We start from the raw sequence: 18,012 nt of genomic DNA on the forward strand, positions 1-18,012 counted from the left end.
AACATCTAATAAGGCTTTTCATACTATTCAAGATGTATTTACATTGATTTTAAATTTTAATATACATAATGAATCATTAATAAATTATTTTATTATATTATATTTTATACAAAGTAAAATTTATTTTAAAAGCAATTGACGAGCTATCTTTATATGAGACATTAAATATACTACTAGTTTGATATTAAGTACTAAGAAAAGACTGTTTTCATTAGAAAAAATTCATCCTAGATGACATAAATAGATTGGTAGTCTTGTTGTGGGTGTTGACATACATAAATTTATTGAATTTTAGATGCAAAAAAATACTTTTTTTCTCTAAAATTCAACAAGTAATCTTGAATCCTTATATAATAGTAATAAGTACCCAAAACGTTTTTTTGCCTTGCATTAATTAATTAGCATTGTGTGTGAAATTTCTTGTATGGGCTCTCTTTGTTCACACCAGCATTACTTTGGATAACTAGACCATTCCAAAAGCAGGGCATCGTGATCTTGTTGAAGTGTGATGCCTCTTTATTTAGTTAAATGAAAATGGCAACGATGGTGCTGCAAACCATTACCCATACTTTAATGCTCAACCATTTGAATGAAAAGGATAGCGTCTCTGTTAGCAGGGCGACTGAACTAGTATAAACAATTATGTGACATACTGATAAATTTATTTTTTGCTTATAATTAAGCTTCTCTAAATTAACAAGGAGACGTGTGTCTCAAAGGCCTGACTTCAACAAAAAGAGAAGATGAGAGAAGCTGCCCAGCTGAACCTCATTAAAAAGTAAACTTGCCCCTCTCTCTAGAGCTCTCTCTCTCTCTCTCTCAATTGGCACCTGATTAGGAAACTAAAAGAGTTGCTCCCGCTCCCCCCCCCCTCCTCTGCTCTCTCGTTTTTAACTGGTTCCCTGATTTCTTGAGAGAGAGAGAGAGAGAGAGAGAGAGAGAGAGCCTACAGAATGTGTGTGCGCGAGAGAGAGAGAGAGAGAGGGGGGGTAAGAGAGGCTGGCAGCATTGAGAGATTGAAGCTTGTTCAAGCTTGAAGCAATAGTTGAATTGTGAAATAACCATACACGCGAGAGAGACAGAGACTGCAGAATTCTCGTGAGTGTGTGTGTGTGTGAGAGAGAGAGAGAGAGAAAGAGAGAGATTTTCTGGAGAGAGGAAGTGTTTGAGGGGGAGAGAGAGCTTCTGGAATTATTTATTAAAGCGGAGAGGAGAGAGGCTGGCAGCATTGAGAGATTAAAAGTAATGCTCCGTTTTAATTGGCTTCTTCCTGGACACTAAAGCAGGAAGGAGCGCTAGGGGAGGGGGGAGAAAGTAACAGTAAAGAACAGAAAAAAGATAGGAGAAAAAGGTGAGGGGACCTTAAAGGTCTATTGAATTATTGTCAATAACATTAATTTAACTTAAGACGTACCCCCCTTAATTTTGTAATTTAACTTAGCAGCACCAATATCTGTTACAGTAACATTAATTTCATTTAGTAGCAACCATTTTCCCGATAACATTAATTTAACTTAGTACATCCAGATCTGTGACAATAACATTAGCACCCATGTGTGTGAAAAGAATCCAAATTTGTGGATCGACACCCTTGCATGCCACATTATTGTGCTCAAACTCAACACCCATTATTGAAGACTCAAAATGATGGAAAGATTTGGTTGGGGACAGACGTTATGGCCTTCAGCGAGATATTTTCATCAGGTTGGTTCTGGTCTTTAATTGGGCGTCCAATTTATTAGCGTAAATACATTAGCATATTTCTAACGTCTTTATTTTCATACAAGTAAATTCGATTATCCCAGCGTACTTACTTTCATCTCTATATTATCTAAAGCAAGAGTTTCACAAAGCTGCAGCGTGGCCAGAATTTAGAGGTTAGGGAAGAGGAGGAGGAGGTTTGGGTAGAATTTGATTTTGGAAGCCTCAAAAGACTGCACGGGTTCCCAACTAGTTTGTGTTATAGGGTACACTTTCATTGAATTCTTAAGCAATTATTTGAGAGTTTTCTTTTTTTGTTAACAATAAATTTATGGTGAATAAGAAGTAACAGATTTTCTCTCAAAATCTTAAACGTTGACGATTAACTAGTGAGAAGGAGCGAGGGAACTAGAATTTAAGGAAAGGTAGTGATATTGAAAGTTTCATGGGAAATGCATTTTGGTTGGGATGACTTGAAGGTCCCACTTGCTATGTGTTCACACCTGGGAGCTTTGTCCACTTCAAAAAGCATTTCCTTCCCCAAAACCTGTAAACAAAACCAAAACATCACGTCTAAAATTTGAGAAAACCAGTTTGGAAAGGCCTTGCATTTTCCTATTAAAAGACCAATAAATAAACTGTGATCCACTTACTTGTAAATTTAACGTCAAGTAATGTGTGTTAGCCTGCATACACACCACACATTCTATGAGATCTATGATCAAATACGTATGCATGCTCTTCACCATCTCTTAAGAGAGAAATGAATACTCGGAAAACAAGAGACGTCAGTTCTTTTTCTGTACTTTTCTCTTTTGTTTTGTAGGGGGAGATCAAGCTAGAAAGACACTGTGCACAGAGGGGGGAGAAGAGAGTTGTGAACACCAAGGAGACGGAGAGAGAGAGAGAGAGAGAGAGAGAGAGAGATGTAGACCTCAGATTTGGTACACCTACTTTACTGAGAGAGAGACACCCACTTTGCTGGTAGAGAGAGAGAGAGAGAGAGAGAGAGAGAGAGAGAGAGACAGAGAGAGTTGGGACACTGTTTCCCCCTTGGGGGGTGACACAGAGCCAGAGAGACAGAGAGAGAGAGAGAGAGAGAGAGAGAGAGATCCAGATCTTGGGGGAGAGAGAGAGAGAGAGAGAGATGGATGCAAAACTGCACATCAAAGATCGTTGCATTTTAAGACTCGTCATTGGTTGTGATTTCTGAGGATTGTCCATCTCTGTACGTAAGAAATTCTGCTCCTCCTCAGGGCTTCGGTTTTACCCATCAACAAAATCAAAGACCTCCATTTCTTAGAAAGATTTTTATTGACACAATGATTTCAGATAGTCGTCAAAGGGTGCATTCAACACTTACCGTCGTGCCATAGCTAAATCCAACGTTCCAGCTTGTCACCCCACACACAGTGTCCAGGTGAATTGGTTTGAAATGACTAAGTGCATGAAAGCATGGCACCTTAAATGCTGGAAACAGAGCAGCCACCAGTCATGTTAACTCCCTCCAAATCCCCTCCCTTTCATCTAGCGGGATCCAACCATTTCTGTCAACTCCTCGTCACGCCATGCATTAACTGCACCGAGGCTGTTGAGGGGTAACTTGGAGGTGGCCCGAGACGCTGAGCTGGGAAGCTGGATTTTAGCTATTGCACGACCAGGCTCTAACCCATACTGCACATTGCAGAAGATCATGGTAATCCCCAAACACAACCTCGGGGTAATAACCACTGTTATAACCTCACCGTGCACCTTTACCAGTCTGTGTATGGTTCACCAAACGTAACTGCTTTACACCCTCACCATGCATTCACACCCTCACCGTACACGTTTATCTACATAACCACCCACCCTCGCCATGCACCTTCACCTGTGTATGTGTGCAACAAGCCTCCACCCTGGGAGCTTGTTAAGAAAGCGCTTAAAACAGTCACATGCAAATCTCACTGTAAGAAATAATGAAGTATTACCAGACCAAAGTTTCCATTGGCTGATCCAACTTGCCAGTAAAAGGGGAATAGCACACATGGAAACCAATATTACAATCAGAAGGCCAGAGCAATCTGAACTTATGAATAATTTGAATGAAAAGAGAATGACTAAACACAAACAAGGCAGAAGCAAGAAAGATTAACGCAAGAAGAAATAATAAAAATAATGATAAGTTATAACCTGCAAAACTAGACATAACGAAACCACAGAAGAAAAGGAGAAGAAATAATCAAAATAAAGAAAACCTGCAAAACTAGACGTGAGCATAACAAAACCACACAAAAACACACACACACACACACACACACACCAAAAAAACAAACCAACCAACCAGGACAAAAAAACACATGCCCATGCAATTTCAATGTTGAACCAACTAGAAAAGCAAAGACAACGAAAGAATTTCTATCAAGCTTGCTTTTTTAACGACCAATTAGCTACAAAAGAACAAATAAATACAAAGAAATTCTACAAGGCAAGTTGATCCAACTTGCCGGTAGAAGACACATGGAAACCAACGGTAGATGGTGAAAAAACAAATGAAAATCTTCGGGTTTGTATGTTCAATTAAAAAATTAACTCCCTTCTCTTTTCTTTCTTAAAGGATATCGATACAGTTTTTCCCACAAACATGCAGTTTTTCCTAGCACTGAGCTGCTCTGGGTGAACTCTCAACGACTCCCCACACTCGTTGAAACAACACCTTGAGGGAAAAAGAAGAATTCCTACTACTAAACTTAATTCTTAAACCAGCCATGACAGCATCAAAGATGCCCCATCACCAAAACCTTTTAACTTTTTCCCCAAAAATGAGGAACTTTGCAACACACTTAGGCCTGAGCTACTCAATTTTAATCACAACGGACACCAATTGAATCAGCCTTAGCCGGAGGAAAACATCACAAAGTGAACTTTAGGACAAATAAGCATACAGCCTTACCTGTAAACCATAAAACAACAATTAAAAAAACCATAAAAGCAAAGAACATCTAACAAATGTACCTGATTCATAATTTAAAAAACGCTTCACCATATGCACACGAAAGAAAGACAAAAAACTTAGTGGGGTTAGATGCCTACTTTTATAACCTAAATCACATTGAAATCTAAACCCCTCACCAAAAAAGTCAAGGCTGCCACTATGTCCTTACTGATACATTTGTTACAAGCAAAGAATAGTTGCAAAGTATCTGTGAAACACAAGTTGTTAAAAAAAGCACCTTGAATACCTTTTGTCAAAGGCATGAACCATGAATTCATGCAGGTTTAACGAAAGCTGGTCTAGTGAAGGATGTCATCAACGCTTCGGAGGCCTCTCGTCGTCGTCCTCCTCCTCCTCATCATCATCATCGCTGTCTTTGTCTTTCGATCTCTTCCGTTTAGAAGATGGCGCTGCTGGAGCACCCTCACCATGCTCCTCATCGTCATCTTCATCCTCATCATCTCCAGGCTCCACATCCTCATCTTCAACTCTCACAGAATAACCAGACCCATAGTACTCCTACACAAAACAGACCAGCTTTCAGAAGCATGAACACACTAAAACTGCAACTTTCTTGTTGACAGTCTCACAAATACGCATCACATATCGAGTCCACAAACAAACAGCCGAGTTTACGTACAAACAGCCAAGAAAAAATAAAAGGGGCGAGGAATTTACCACATCATCTTCGTCGGCTTCCCCCTCGTTCTCAATGACCACGTCTTCATCGCCAAGCTCACCGTTTTCATCATCTCGAGCCTCGTCTTGTGCATCTATTTCACCTTCCAAAGATAAAGCCAGCTCAGCCCCTTCGTCATCATCCTCATCATCATCATCTTCTTCTTCCCCTTCTCCTGCATCCTCTTCATCTCCACCTTCATCTTCATCCTCCTCTGTCTCTTCAATGTCATGCACCTCCACTGCATCCCCTTCCCCATCATCATCGTCATCTTCTTCATCTTCCTCCTCCTCGGACCCACTGTACTCATTCACTTGCCCTACATGATTCACCACACCGTTGTAGTGCACGCCTTCATCTTCCTCTTCATCAATTTCATCGCTTTCCTCCCCATCCTCATCATCCTCAGCTCCTTCATCATCTTCCACATTAATATGGAACGGGGTGCTCATTGCCCCAGGTTTCTGCAGACCGGCAGCTTCATAGTCATCAATATCAAGGCCATCTCCGACATTCTCATCATCATCGTCGTCCTCTTCTTCGTCCGACTCCAGGCGCTCAATGTTCTCTGTGTCAGCTTTGTCAAGATACTGCAGAGACTTGATAGAAGAGAAGACCTTGGCACGGTAGTCTTGGATGCGAGTGACAGGGCACTCGTAGAGATCCAAAGAGAGTAAATTCAGTTTGGCAAGGGGGGCAAGGTCCTCAAGGGACTGAAGCTTGTTGTTAGACAGGTCAAGGTCACGAAGCGAAACAAGGCCTGCCTCGACAAGGGACTCGAGGCCTCCCAAGATGCGGTTGTCACTCAAGATGAGGCGCTCCAGGTGGGGAAGGGAAGGGAAATCTGCAAGGGAGGCAAGGCCAACGTTCGCGATTGAGAGCACGCGGAGCTGCGAGAATTGCTCAAGGAGTGCGGCTGCAGGCAACCGTCCCTGCGAGCATTTGACAGCCCCATCAAGAGTTAAAGCACGAACAGCTTCATGGTCCTCCCCTCCACGTGCAGCCTCCACTGCACGCTCCCAAGCCTCGTCCATGGACAACAACTAATTCCGCACACAGAAGAAAATTCCAAACCTAATCCAAGTCAAGACCTAATCTTGGCACAGAGAAGCAGCTAATTCCAGCCCTAACCCTAAAGCATAAGCTTAAAGAAGAGGCTCAACCACCACAGTAACCATGCCCCATGTTAAGTAAAAAAAGCCCTTCTACCTTTCACAAACCCTGCTTTGCAGAGAAGTCAAAACCCTCAAAGCATAGGCACAAGCAAGACACGCACCACAAACCCTTCCCTGCAGAGAAGCTTAAAGAGAAGAAGAAGACAGGAACCCCTTGCCAAGCAGAAGCAAGGCAGACACCTTCACTAACACAACCCCCTACGTTGCAGACAACTCACAGAGAGAAAACACGCGAAACCCTAACTTTCAATATACAAAGCAAGCTTTAAGCACTATTTCAGCACCGAAAACCCTCCTTTCTAAGAGCTCTCACCACGTAACGACCCTGTGCAGACCAGCAAAACCCTAAAAAGTTACAGCTCCGCCATAGCCAAGATGCTCTGTTTCCTCTGTCTTTCTCTCTCTATGCCCCCTCAACCGAACCACTAACCTCGTCATGTTTGCCGTCTCCCGTCATCTTTAGCGGCCTGCCTTGGCCCCGTCATTTTTGACGGCCGCTTAATCTTAGCGGACGCTTAATTTAGCTTCTGCAGTCGCCGTCATCTTTAGCGCCCAAAATTTACAAATGTTAGAAAACAATTTACTTTTTTTTTGGTATTATTCGTTTTGTATGGAATTTTTTACATCCATCAGATCTAAGATAAAGCGGGCCAATTCAGCATCTTCTTCTTCAAGTTTACTCCCAACTTCCGACCATTCTTGTTCCTATCTTGCCCAATCCGCTCTGATGATCTAGATCAAGCGTTTCGTTGATAGCCAGCGCTTCCTCAACCTCTATCCTGGAATTGCTGAGCCTGGCACACAGTGTTTTCTGCTTTGAGAATCATCCTCATCTGTACACACAGAGCATACCTCAGGCTTGGGCATTTGTGTAAGTCTACATTATGAAATACCAAATAATTTTGCATTATCGAGATACACCAAATGCTCCAAGTAAAATCATTTTAAGTGGCCACATCTTGTAAGGCATGAAAGATCCCTTGGTCTCGCCACCATGGGGGAATCCCCCATGGCCAGGAGAGTAGTCGCTATCGGTCGTATAGTTTTGTTTCCCCTGTATCTCAAAGGTTATAAGAGGCTAACAAGGAACCCACACCTTTTTTCAATAGATAGTCTTGCAAAAGGGAGAGATCTCCCTTTCCCAAGCCTCACAAACGGCTCATGGATAGGGATTAGAAAACAATTTACAAAAATGAAGTCGCGAGTTTAAAGCACGAGATTCTCTAACACTTTAAAATCACTCTCAAGGAAGAACTAGGATGCTTGGGTAGCCTTATCCCGCATGTATAGAAAGCTCTTCATTTTGAAGGCTCTGCTAAATTTTGCAGTAGTGATAGTTCACTATGTGTCTTCGCTTCTATCTCATTAGCTGTGGGTCATCTTGTACAAATATACAACCATGTAGTTTTACTTATAAGTATCTTGAATTGATCGAACAAACATAAATCTGTAAACATACTTGGAAAGGGTGCCAGAGGCACGTCCGATGATGAACCACACGCCTATGCTTATGATCGATGGAGATCTTAAAGTACCTCACAAAAAGGATAATTACAAATTGGAGATGTTAGCACATCTGAATTCGAGTTACATGTCATCGTTCAAGTCATATGAATATGTGCTTGTTTGGAAAAAAAACCATACATAAAGTATGGCGGGGAGTGTAATAGTCCTCCCCAAAATTTTATAAACATAAGGGGACGTTCCCTTCCCCTATTTCCCAAATAACACTCTCGGTATCAAAAGTGGACCAAATATACACCTTCAATGTTGAAAGTGGCCATTAGTTTATTCGAATATAAAAGAGAGAAAAATAGAATTAGCCTAGCCTAGAATCCATCAATTTGTGAGCCCATTATCTTGCTAATTATCTGGCTAATTAGGATTAATAGATAATTAATATTTTTTTCTCTTTTTCAACTAACCCTTTGTACCCCTAGCTGGTGGAGGAGCTCCCTCTCCTTGTAGGCTCAACATTAGCTCAAATGCTTCTAGCCCAACATAGCTAACTCATTTGTGCTCCAGCTCATTCAAGAAATACCTCAAACCACCCCGGCGCAAGCTCCCGATTTTCGCTGATTAAGAAGCGCCGTTTTTCTGAAGGAGATCTCAGATCTACACTCACTCAAGGTGAATCAGCCTAATTCCTCTTAGTCCTGGGGGTTTTCAAGCATGCTCTACAAGCTGGTGAAGTCAGAATTTGATTTGATCAAGTCTACAGTGAGATCCAAGGTCTTCATCAAATCTACAGGTGACTTTGGTAAAATAGAGATTAAGCATTCAATGTTTGGTCAAATCTTGTGTTTCTTGGCTTAATCCTCTACTAGACTAATTGCTATTGATGGCCTTGAAAGGATTTGAGCTCATTTGAACTCTAAGGCCTCAGATCTGGGCTCCCCGCATACTCTATTTTTTGCACACAAAATAGAGGATTAATTTGCTAATCAATGATTAATCAATGCTAATCACTATATTTTGGTGCAATTAAGGGTTCAAATTAACCATAGGTATGTGATACAGATCCTTGTAACTTCAGATTGCAATTCGGAGATGGTTTGATACTCCAATTATTCCGTACAAAATTGGTTACCCTTGATTTAATGTAATTTCTGGTGATTTTATGCTGATAAATCTGTTGTTGTAATCATCTCCTAGACACCAGATTGAGCTGTAAAAGGGTAGACACTGCCCTTGAATCTTGAAATTGGATCAAGAGGTGTCACGTAGGCTATAACGCCTGTGTGACCGACGGCGGCAGACCGGATGGCCACGTCCAGGGTTCAGTGGGAGAGGACACCCGTGCGGAGTCATGGGCGGCCAGGCTAGTGTGGACGGTAGGCCACACACTATATAACCTAGGGGATGAGGGGAAATCCTCATTCTTCCTCTATGGCTGGGTGGTGAACCAGAGGCCGTCCCCTCCTGTGGTAGCGCCCGTAGCGGTGTTACAGCGATCTAACACTGGTATCAGAGCGTCGGTTCGATTGGGTCGTCAGGGTCTGTGCGTGATCGGGGGATCGGAACCCACTCAATGGTTTTCAACCATTCAAAATCTCATCCTTATCTCCACAATCGACTGTGTGGAGGGAGGCGGCTAGAACAAAAGGAAGAACTCTCTCTCTCTCTCTCTCTCTCTCTCTCTCTCTCTCTCTCTCTCTCTCTCTCTCTCTCTCTCTCTCTCTCTCTCTCTCTCTCTCTCTCTCTCTCTCTCTCTCTCTCTCTCGCTCTCTCGCACACACCAAAGCGAATCTGCAGGTAAGCATTTTTCGTTTTTCTTTTGGCGTTGAAGCTTGTCTGCAAAAACACATTTTCGATTGGGTGTAGAGAGAGGTCGCCTGAGCAAGTGGCTGTGTAGAGAAAGATGCCGCTGGAGCATTGCGTCGGGTGAGTGCGGCTAGAAAAAATAATGCGGCTGCTTGGTGCTGTCGGCCGGCGGCCAGCCTAAACACGAAACTGCTGTTGCACAGAGGGGGGGGCAAAGACCACCCGTAAATGCTGTTGTGCAGAGAGGGGAGGGAGGCTGCTATTGTGTAGAGGGGGGGCGAAGACCACTCGTAAATGCTGTTGTGCAGAGAGAGGGGGCGAAGACCACCCGTAAATGCTGTTGTGCAGAGGGGAGGGGGGAAGACCACCTGGGCGGGCGAAGTTAAGCCCAGGCCGCCAGGCGCAGCCAACGTCGACGACCAGCCACCATGGGCGGCCAACCACGGGTGGCCACAGGCGGCCTGCCCGGCCCATAGGCGGCGGCCATTCCACGGGCGGCCTGCCTAGCCCACAGTAGTCGACGGCCAGCCACATTCGACGGCCAGCCACATTCGACGGCCAGCCACCACAGGCGGCCATCCTTTATCTTTGAATTTCATTTTATTTTATTATTAAAATAAATAAATTCAAATGAAGACTTCTCTCCAAACGAACACTTCTCTCCCGGCATTGGAGGGATAATCCAGGATGTTTCAGGCACAGCTTCCCGAGGAAATTAAATTTTTTATTATAAGTTGCAGGCACTTTTCTCTCGGATCGGAGCATCTCGGAGTAGCGATGCTTGTAGGGGCTCGCAGCGCAACACAAATCGACAGTCGCTCGTCGCAGGCGACCGTCAGGGGGGTGACTATTCTTTCTCCATCACTGCTCATTTTATTAGCGTTTTTTTTGTAATTTTCGAGTTCTCGCATTTTTCTTTGTGCAAGAATTAAGGATGTGTGCTAGGCGTACTGTGTCCCCACCGCCTTCTACTTCTCTAGGGTTTTCAGGTCTCTTGTCCTCGGTCGCGGGTTTGACCCCGACTGAATTGTTAGGCTGTATACGCCCGACCGTTGTCCGGTCTGGAGTGCGCTCGTCGATCACGCGTGATCCGCCAGCACCCTCCTCGTCCGTTGACCCCGCCTTAGGACCCAGCGAGCCCACAGTAGCTGCATTAGCAGATGACCCCTTTCTGGCTGATGAGGCAGATGACATGAACACTGACGTCGCCGAGGGGACCGAGGACCTCTTGGAGTATGACGACGATGATTATGACCTATTGGACCCTGCCGACGTCCTGGCAGAGACAGACTCTCTAGTGGACTTTTTAAATATCTTAATGCCAAACTGAACAATATGGGTAAAGTCCAGGCTGACTTAGTCACGAATGCTACAGAGCATCTCCACACGGTTAGATGCACTGACAGCAACCGCCTCGGCTAGTACTCCGACTCCTCGTGATAGACGAACTCCTCCAGTGGTTGTAGGAGTACAGGCCGCCGATGCGCCTGCGGGGCCGTCCGTAGAGACAGCTTCGTCGTAATTGAAAGACTTAAAGCCGCTTAGTTTTGGTGGCGAGGAGGAGAGAAACAAGGACTCGGTCAACATGTTTCTAGCGAAGTGGTCAGATTTGCACGCGCTGCGATAGCAGCCTAGCCGGATACAGCCTCCTGTAGAGGCTAGCCTCTCATTAACCGGCAAAGCGTACAAGTGGTGGATGAGTTTGACAACTCGTCCTGCCACTTGGACGGAGTTTGAAACGATGTTTCGAAAAGAGTTTTTGCCTGTTAATGAGGCGGAGAGAAGCTGGGAGTTATGGGACAAGTGCTCGACGGAGAACAAATCCTTGACTCAATACATCTCAAACTATAGGGAGATGGTACTCAAGCTAAAGGGGATCGATGCATTCCAGACATTGCGAGGCTTTAAAAGAGGCCTCAAAGATGATTACCTTGAGTACGTAGAGCCCTTACAGCCTAAAGACTTATCAGAGGCAATTAAGTATGCGCAGATATTCGATGACATCAAGCGCCGTAGTGCGCGTGGTGGTTCGAGCAGGGCCGAGGGTAGTGAAAAGAGGAGGTCAGGCCTTAAAAGAAAAGGGTTCCGCGGTGATAAACAAGAGGATAGTACGGACCAGGAAGGACAGGGTGGTCATTGGTCTAAAAAACCGCGACCATCCAAGAAGAAAAGAGACATCGAAATCCAAAAGAAAGAGCAGTATATTAAAGCGCGAAAGGAAAATCACTGCTTTAATTGCAATGATGTAGGGCACACGAAGGCTGAGTGTCCAAAGTCTAAAGCCAGCACGAGTGGCAACGAGCCCAAAAAAGATGGTAAATCCTCTAGGCAGTGATGTAGGGCACACGAAGGCTGAGTGTCCAAAGTCTAAAGCCAGCACGAGTGGCAACGAGCCCAAAAAAGATGGTAAATCCTCTAGGCAGTTGCATACAGTGCAGAGACTCCCTCTCAGTTCCGCAGAGTTCAGAGAGGTGACAGTGTGTCATTGTGATGAGCATCACGCTTGTTCAGTGACACCAGCGATGTGGCAGCCTATTGTAGGTCCGCATGACATGGTGCGCATGTATGGCACCATATGTGGCCGTAGAGTCACAGTTTTTATTGATGATGGAGCTAGCCACAACTTCTTGAACTACTCGTTAGTCAAGAAGTTGAGGTTGACTGGGACCCGGAGTGATCATGAGTATACTGTTGGCCTAGCCAACGGATATGACAAAACGGTATGGAATACCGTAGTATTGGGGGTCCCATTATCTATGCAGGACTACGAGGCTCCGCTTGACTTTCAGGTCATGCACTTAGCCAGAGCAGACGTATATCTAGGCAGCAGGGAGTGGCTGTATGGCTTGGGCCCTAGTCTAGCTCGGAATTACCTACATAATACGCTATGTTTTGAGCATGGAGGTAGAGTCATTACCCTGCAGGGCGACTGTACTGTCCCCGCCACACCACTTATTTCCTCCATGGAGCTGTGCACAGCGGTCCGCAGAGACCAGATAGCAGAGGTATATGCTTGTTACCCTCTTTTAAATTCTGTTTTCGTAGATGAAACTATAAATGATGTTTGCGTAGACAAACAAGGAAAATAAAATAGCCTTGGACGAGACCCACTGTTTGAAAACCCTGTTTGGCATGCATGTGATTCAAACAAGAAAAAATCCAAGGTGAAAGAGACATTAAAGAAAAAGTACGTAGATACTTTAATGAATTTACTAGAGGAATTTCAGGATGTTTTTCCTGATGATTTGCCAGATGGTTTACCACCATCTAGAGAAGTAGACCATGGCATCGAAGTTATGACCTATAAGCAAACCTGCTTATAGATTAAGCCACTCCGAGGCACAGGAGGTGGAAAAACAATTGACGGAATATTTGAACAAAAGCTTTATTTGGCCTGGTTCAAGTCCGTGGGCATCGCCTATTCTTCTGGTAAAGAAGAAAGACAGATCTATGCGGATGTGCATAGACTATAGGGCTCTTAATCAGATAACGATTAAGAACAAGTATTCGATGCCACGCATGATGAGTTGTTTGATCAACTCTACGGATCGAGATACTTCACAAAAATAGACCTGAGATCAGGATATCATCAGGTTAGAATTAAACAAGAAGATGTTGTGAAGACAGCTCATTTAGGACCCGTTTCGAGCATTTTGAGTTTTTGGTTATGCCATTTGGGCTAACCAAATGCTCCAGCGACGTTTATGACGCTGATGGACAGTATTTTACGTCCATATCTGGGAAAATTCGTAGTAGTTTTCCTAGATGATATTCTTGTGTACAGTAAGACACAGAAAGAACACAGAGAGTATTTGCGTCTAGTGTTCGAGTTGTTGCGAGAGCACAAACTATTTGCAAAAAAGAGCAAATGTGAATTTTTTGAAATAGAAATTCACTACCTTTGCCATATTATATTCGCCGATGGTACGCGGATGGAGCCAGAAAAAGTAGAAACTATTCTTAAATGGCCAGCGCCGAAGAATCTCGAGGAACTGCAGATTTTTCTTGGCATGTCGGGGTTCTACCGATAGTATGTGAAGGACTACGCGAAGATCGCAGTCCCGTTGACTGACCAGTTTACGGTCAAAAACTAAAAACATTAGTTGGGGGGAAGCCCAACAGAAGAGCTTTGATAAGCTCAAGGTGACCGTAGCAGCTGCACCTGTTTTGACTATTGTCGATCCAAATGAGCCGTTTGTTTTGGAAACAGATGCTAGTAACGAGGCCATTGGGGCCGTACTTATGCAAAGGGGACGCCCAATTGCATTTGAGAGTAAAAAGTTAGATCGTGCGCAACGTAACTACTCGGCTTACGAGCGAGAGTTACTAGCGATAGTTCATGCACTGAAAAAGTGGAGACACTTTTTATATGGTGCTACTTTTGAGGTCCGGACGGACCATGAAAGTTTGAAATGGCTTTCAAGTCAAAATGAACTGAAGGGTAGAAAAGCTCGATGGGCGTAGATTCTACAGGAGTTTGACCTTCAGATACGTTACCAGAAAGGTAAGTATAACGTGGTGGCAGATGTACTTAGTCGCATGCCACAGATTAATGAACTTAGTTTCACAGTCTTCAAGAATGATTTCTTGGAGTCACTACGTGGTTTATGTGAGCACGATCCATCTTTTACAGAGGTCTGGCGCGCTGTAACGCGTACGCACTTCTTCACAGACGCGACCACCTCCCTCGTTGGCACGTATTGCTAGTCCCGGAGAGACAGGCTGAAGGTGCAATGGGAAGGGAAGCGAGAGTTAGTCCGGAGAGACTAGTCGTGTCTTCTGGATATAGTTTGGAGCCGGAGAGCTCTGACGTAGGCCCTTCATCACCTTTGACTGCCACAGCTTCAAAGGGGAGTGATAAACTTCGTCGGGGGGAGAAATATGCTAATTACTCCATTGACGACGGATACTTACTCTACAAGGGTAGAGTATGTGTACCAACTATTGGTGACTTTCAGGCCCAAATTCTTAAAGAAAGTCATGATAGTCCAAGTGCGGGTCATCCCGGGATTCAGAAGACCTATGCACTAGTAAAAAGACAGTTTTATTGGCCTAGTTTGTTTAAGGATGTCTAGACTTATGTGCTGAAATGCAGTAAGTGCCAGGTCAATAAACATGAACGTCTTAAGGTTGGAGGACTACTCCATCCGCTGGAGATTCCTCAAGGGAAATGGGAAAGCATTTCCATGGATTTCATTATCGGTTTACCCAAGACGAGTCGAGGGAATGACTCGGTGTGGGTGGTAGTGGACAGGTTAACTAAAATGGCAAAGTTTATTGCCACGAAGAAAACTGTTAAAATGCCAGAGTTGGCAAAACTCTTTATTGAACATCTCTATTGAACATCTCTACAAGCTATATGGCCTGCCCGCAGATATAGTGTCGAATAGAGATAGAAAGTTCAACAGTCATTTTTGGAGGGAAGTCTTCAAAAAGTTGGATACTACTTTGAGTATGAGTACGGCAGATCATCTGGAGTCTGATGGTCAAACTGAAAGAGTTAACCAAATTCTAGAGGATATGTTGCGTTCTTATGTTAGTAAGAAGCAATCTAATTGGGAACAGTACTTGCCCTTGTTGGAGTTTGCCTATAACACTCAGCGACTGGATTTACACCATTCATGTTAATGTATGGATTCCAGCCGAGATCTCCGATGACTGTAGGCCTACAAAAGGAGAAGATTCAATCTGTCAAGGATTTCCTTGAAGATATGAATGATGTGCTCAGAGCCGCACGTGAGAGCATTCGTAGCACTCAGGATCGCGCTAAAACTTATGCGGATAAAGGACGTAGAAAGGTGACCTTTGCAGAAGGTGACTTTGTATTCCTCAAGGTTCCTGCGCAGTCAGAAACCATGAAAACGGGAAAGTGTGATAAACTTTCTCCGAGATATTGTAGTCCTTTTAAAATCCTTAAGAAGATTGGGGACGTAGCATATAAACTTGAGTTACCGGAGAGTTCTCAAGTCCATCCTGTCTTCCATGTCAGTAAACTGAAGAAATCAGTTCAGTTTCTCCAGAGATTTTGGTGGACTTGATAGAGCCACCAAAGATACCACATGAACCTGAAAAGATTCTAGAGTATCGTGACAGACAAACCCGACATAAAGTGTACCAGGAGGTACTTGTTAAATGGACAGATAGGGATGAGGAGGTAGCTACCTGGGAACGCCGTAGTGCAATTTCCAAGAGGTTTCCCCAATTTGTTTTCGAGGATGAAAACTCTTCTTAAGGGGGGGTAATGTCACGTAGGCTGTAACGCCTGTGACATGACCGACGGGGTAGACCGGATGGCCATGTCTGGGATTCAGTGGGAGAGGACGCCCGTGCGGAGTCATGGGCAGCCAGGCTAGTGTGGACGACAGGCCACACACTATATAGCCTGGGGGATGAGGGGCAATCCTCATTCTTCCTCTATGGCTCGGTGGTGAACCAAAGGCTGTTCCCTCCTGTGGTAGCGCCCGTAGCGGTGTTACAGCGATCTAACAAGAGGTAAGACCCCTTTCACATTATCATGAGTACAGCACAAGAAATAGCCAAATTTAATGGGGAGCAGTTTTACACATGGCAGACAAAAACCATGTATCTGCTCATGAGGAAAAATATGTGGGGGCTAGTTGAGGGAAGAGATGAATGCCTAGAGGTGAGAGGGGAAAATGAGTGGAAGAGCAGGAATGAAAAAGCATTAGGACTTAATGCACTCAGTTTAAATGATGAAATCATTCATCACATCACAGGGATACAATGGGCAAAAGATGCATGGGATGAACTCAATAAATTATTTGGCACACAAGCTAAAAATTCAAACACTCTTCCTCCGGCATTCTAGCATAAAACAATCCTTTAAAAGAAAACAGAGGTTCTATGCAAGTAAAATTCCCAGTTTGAGATTGGTTCCACAAAACCCTTTTTTTTTCATTAATCCATATTTTCTTAATGAGAATCATTGATCTCTCATCAAGGTAATCTACCCATCATTTCACTGAATGTCCAACTAGATTCTTGGTGATTTTGGTCAAGAAAAAACTCGGTTAATTCAATGGTAGTCTATTCTTTGTATTAAGAACTGGAATTAATCAGGAAGTTTTTGCTTGATTCAGATCGAGAGATGAACAAGTATTTTATTGGCCGTCCCTCTCACAGTCGTGGTCTAACGAAAATCATTCGGTTTATGTCTAACTTTGATTCCAAGGATTTTCTTCAGATAAACGTCTACTGAACTTCTTACTGTAAAAAAATTCCAACTTTATGAATTTCATTCTAACCATAATAGATTAAGAAATGGTTTTATATGAGAATATCAGATTTTTATGAAAATACTCTTCTTCCATTTAATCTAATTTTGGGTAAATATCAATTTGGTGATTTATCCACATAAAATATCTAAAGATATTCTTCTACCAATTTAATTTATCAACCCTAATTCTCTAGGTGGAATTATGGTGAAAATTCCTCTTTTATCACCAAAATTTAATTTAAATCTTTCTCTACTTAAATACCATAAAAATTCTTTTTCTAACTAAATACAAATATCCTTTTTTTAAATATGCTTAAAATTTCTCTTTTTCTCATTTAATGATTGAATTCCAAATGTCATGGGAATTCCTCTTTTATCATAAAATAAATTTATCTAAAATTACTCTTTTTTTAATTAAAATAAAAATATCCATTATTTTAAATATGCCAAGAATTACACTTTTACCATTTAAATGATTGAATTCCAAATGTCATGGAAATTCCTCTTTTATTATTTAAAAATTTCTCATGCATAAAATAAATTTATCTAAAATTTCTCTTAAAATTAAATAAAAATATCCACTATTTTAATATACCTGAATTTTCTCTTTTTCCATTTAACTACATGGATCTCCATTATCATGGGAATTTCTCTTTTTGCATAAAAATAAAATTATAAAAATTTCTCTTTTATTTAATTAATTATTTATGCATAAATACTAAAAATTAGTTTCTCATGAATATGATGAAAATCATTCTTTTAGCATAGGATGTCCCATCTTAAAATATGGTAGGAAGTCCTCTTTTAGCATTATGCATAAAAATAAGATATGTATTAATTTCTAAAGATTTTACCATAACTTCGCTGCTATTACAGATAATTTTTAAATTTTCTAGAAAAGAATAAGACTTGGTAATACAATTATGATAGAAGAACTATCCTTAAACTTAAATCCAAATTATGGAATTAAATCATAAATTTA

The 18,012-nt window shown here is 42.7% G+C and overlaps 1 protein-coding gene across 3 annotated transcripts; it reads right to left on the reverse strand.

Annotated features, from left to right (window-relative positions):
- Positions 1–1,980: 1,980 nt before the first annotated feature.
- Positions 1,981–6,968, reverse strand: LOC147624598 (uncharacterized). 3 transcript variants are annotated; one of them, XR_015269113.1, is made up of 4 exons: positions 5,354–6,968; positions 4,923–5,194; positions 2,355–2,387; positions 1,981–2,248 (listed from the first exon to the last, which is right to left on the reverse strand). XR_015269113.1 is itself a non-coding variant. In XM_086819609.1 (2 exons), the coding sequence occupies exons 1-2, from the start codon at positions 6,386–6,388 to the stop codon at positions 4,991–4,993; spliced, it is 1,239 nt and encodes a 412-aa protein (XP_086675735.1). In that variant the 5' UTR covers positions 6,389–6,968; the 3' UTR covers positions 4,684–4,990. The 3 variants fall into 3 exon arrangements, 1 of the variants encoding a protein (XP_086675735.1); XR_015269114.1 differs by lacking the exons at positions 1,981–2,248; positions 2,355–2,387 and adding an exon at positions 4,213–4,633; XM_086819609.1 differs by lacking the exons at positions 1,981–2,248; positions 2,355–2,387 and having other exon boundaries at positions 4,684–5,194.
- Between the last annotated feature and the right edge of the window lie 11,044 nt (positions 6,969–18,012).

The sequence above is a fragment of the Cibotium barometz genome, chromosome 25 (genome assembly GCF_041138505.1).
Source record: "Cibotium barometz isolate CiBa-2024 chromosome 25, ASM4113850v1, whole genome shotgun sequence".
In the NCBI taxonomy this organism is placed as follows: Eukaryota; Viridiplantae; Streptophyta; class Polypodiopsida; order Cyatheales; family Cibotiaceae; genus Cibotium; species Cibotium barometz.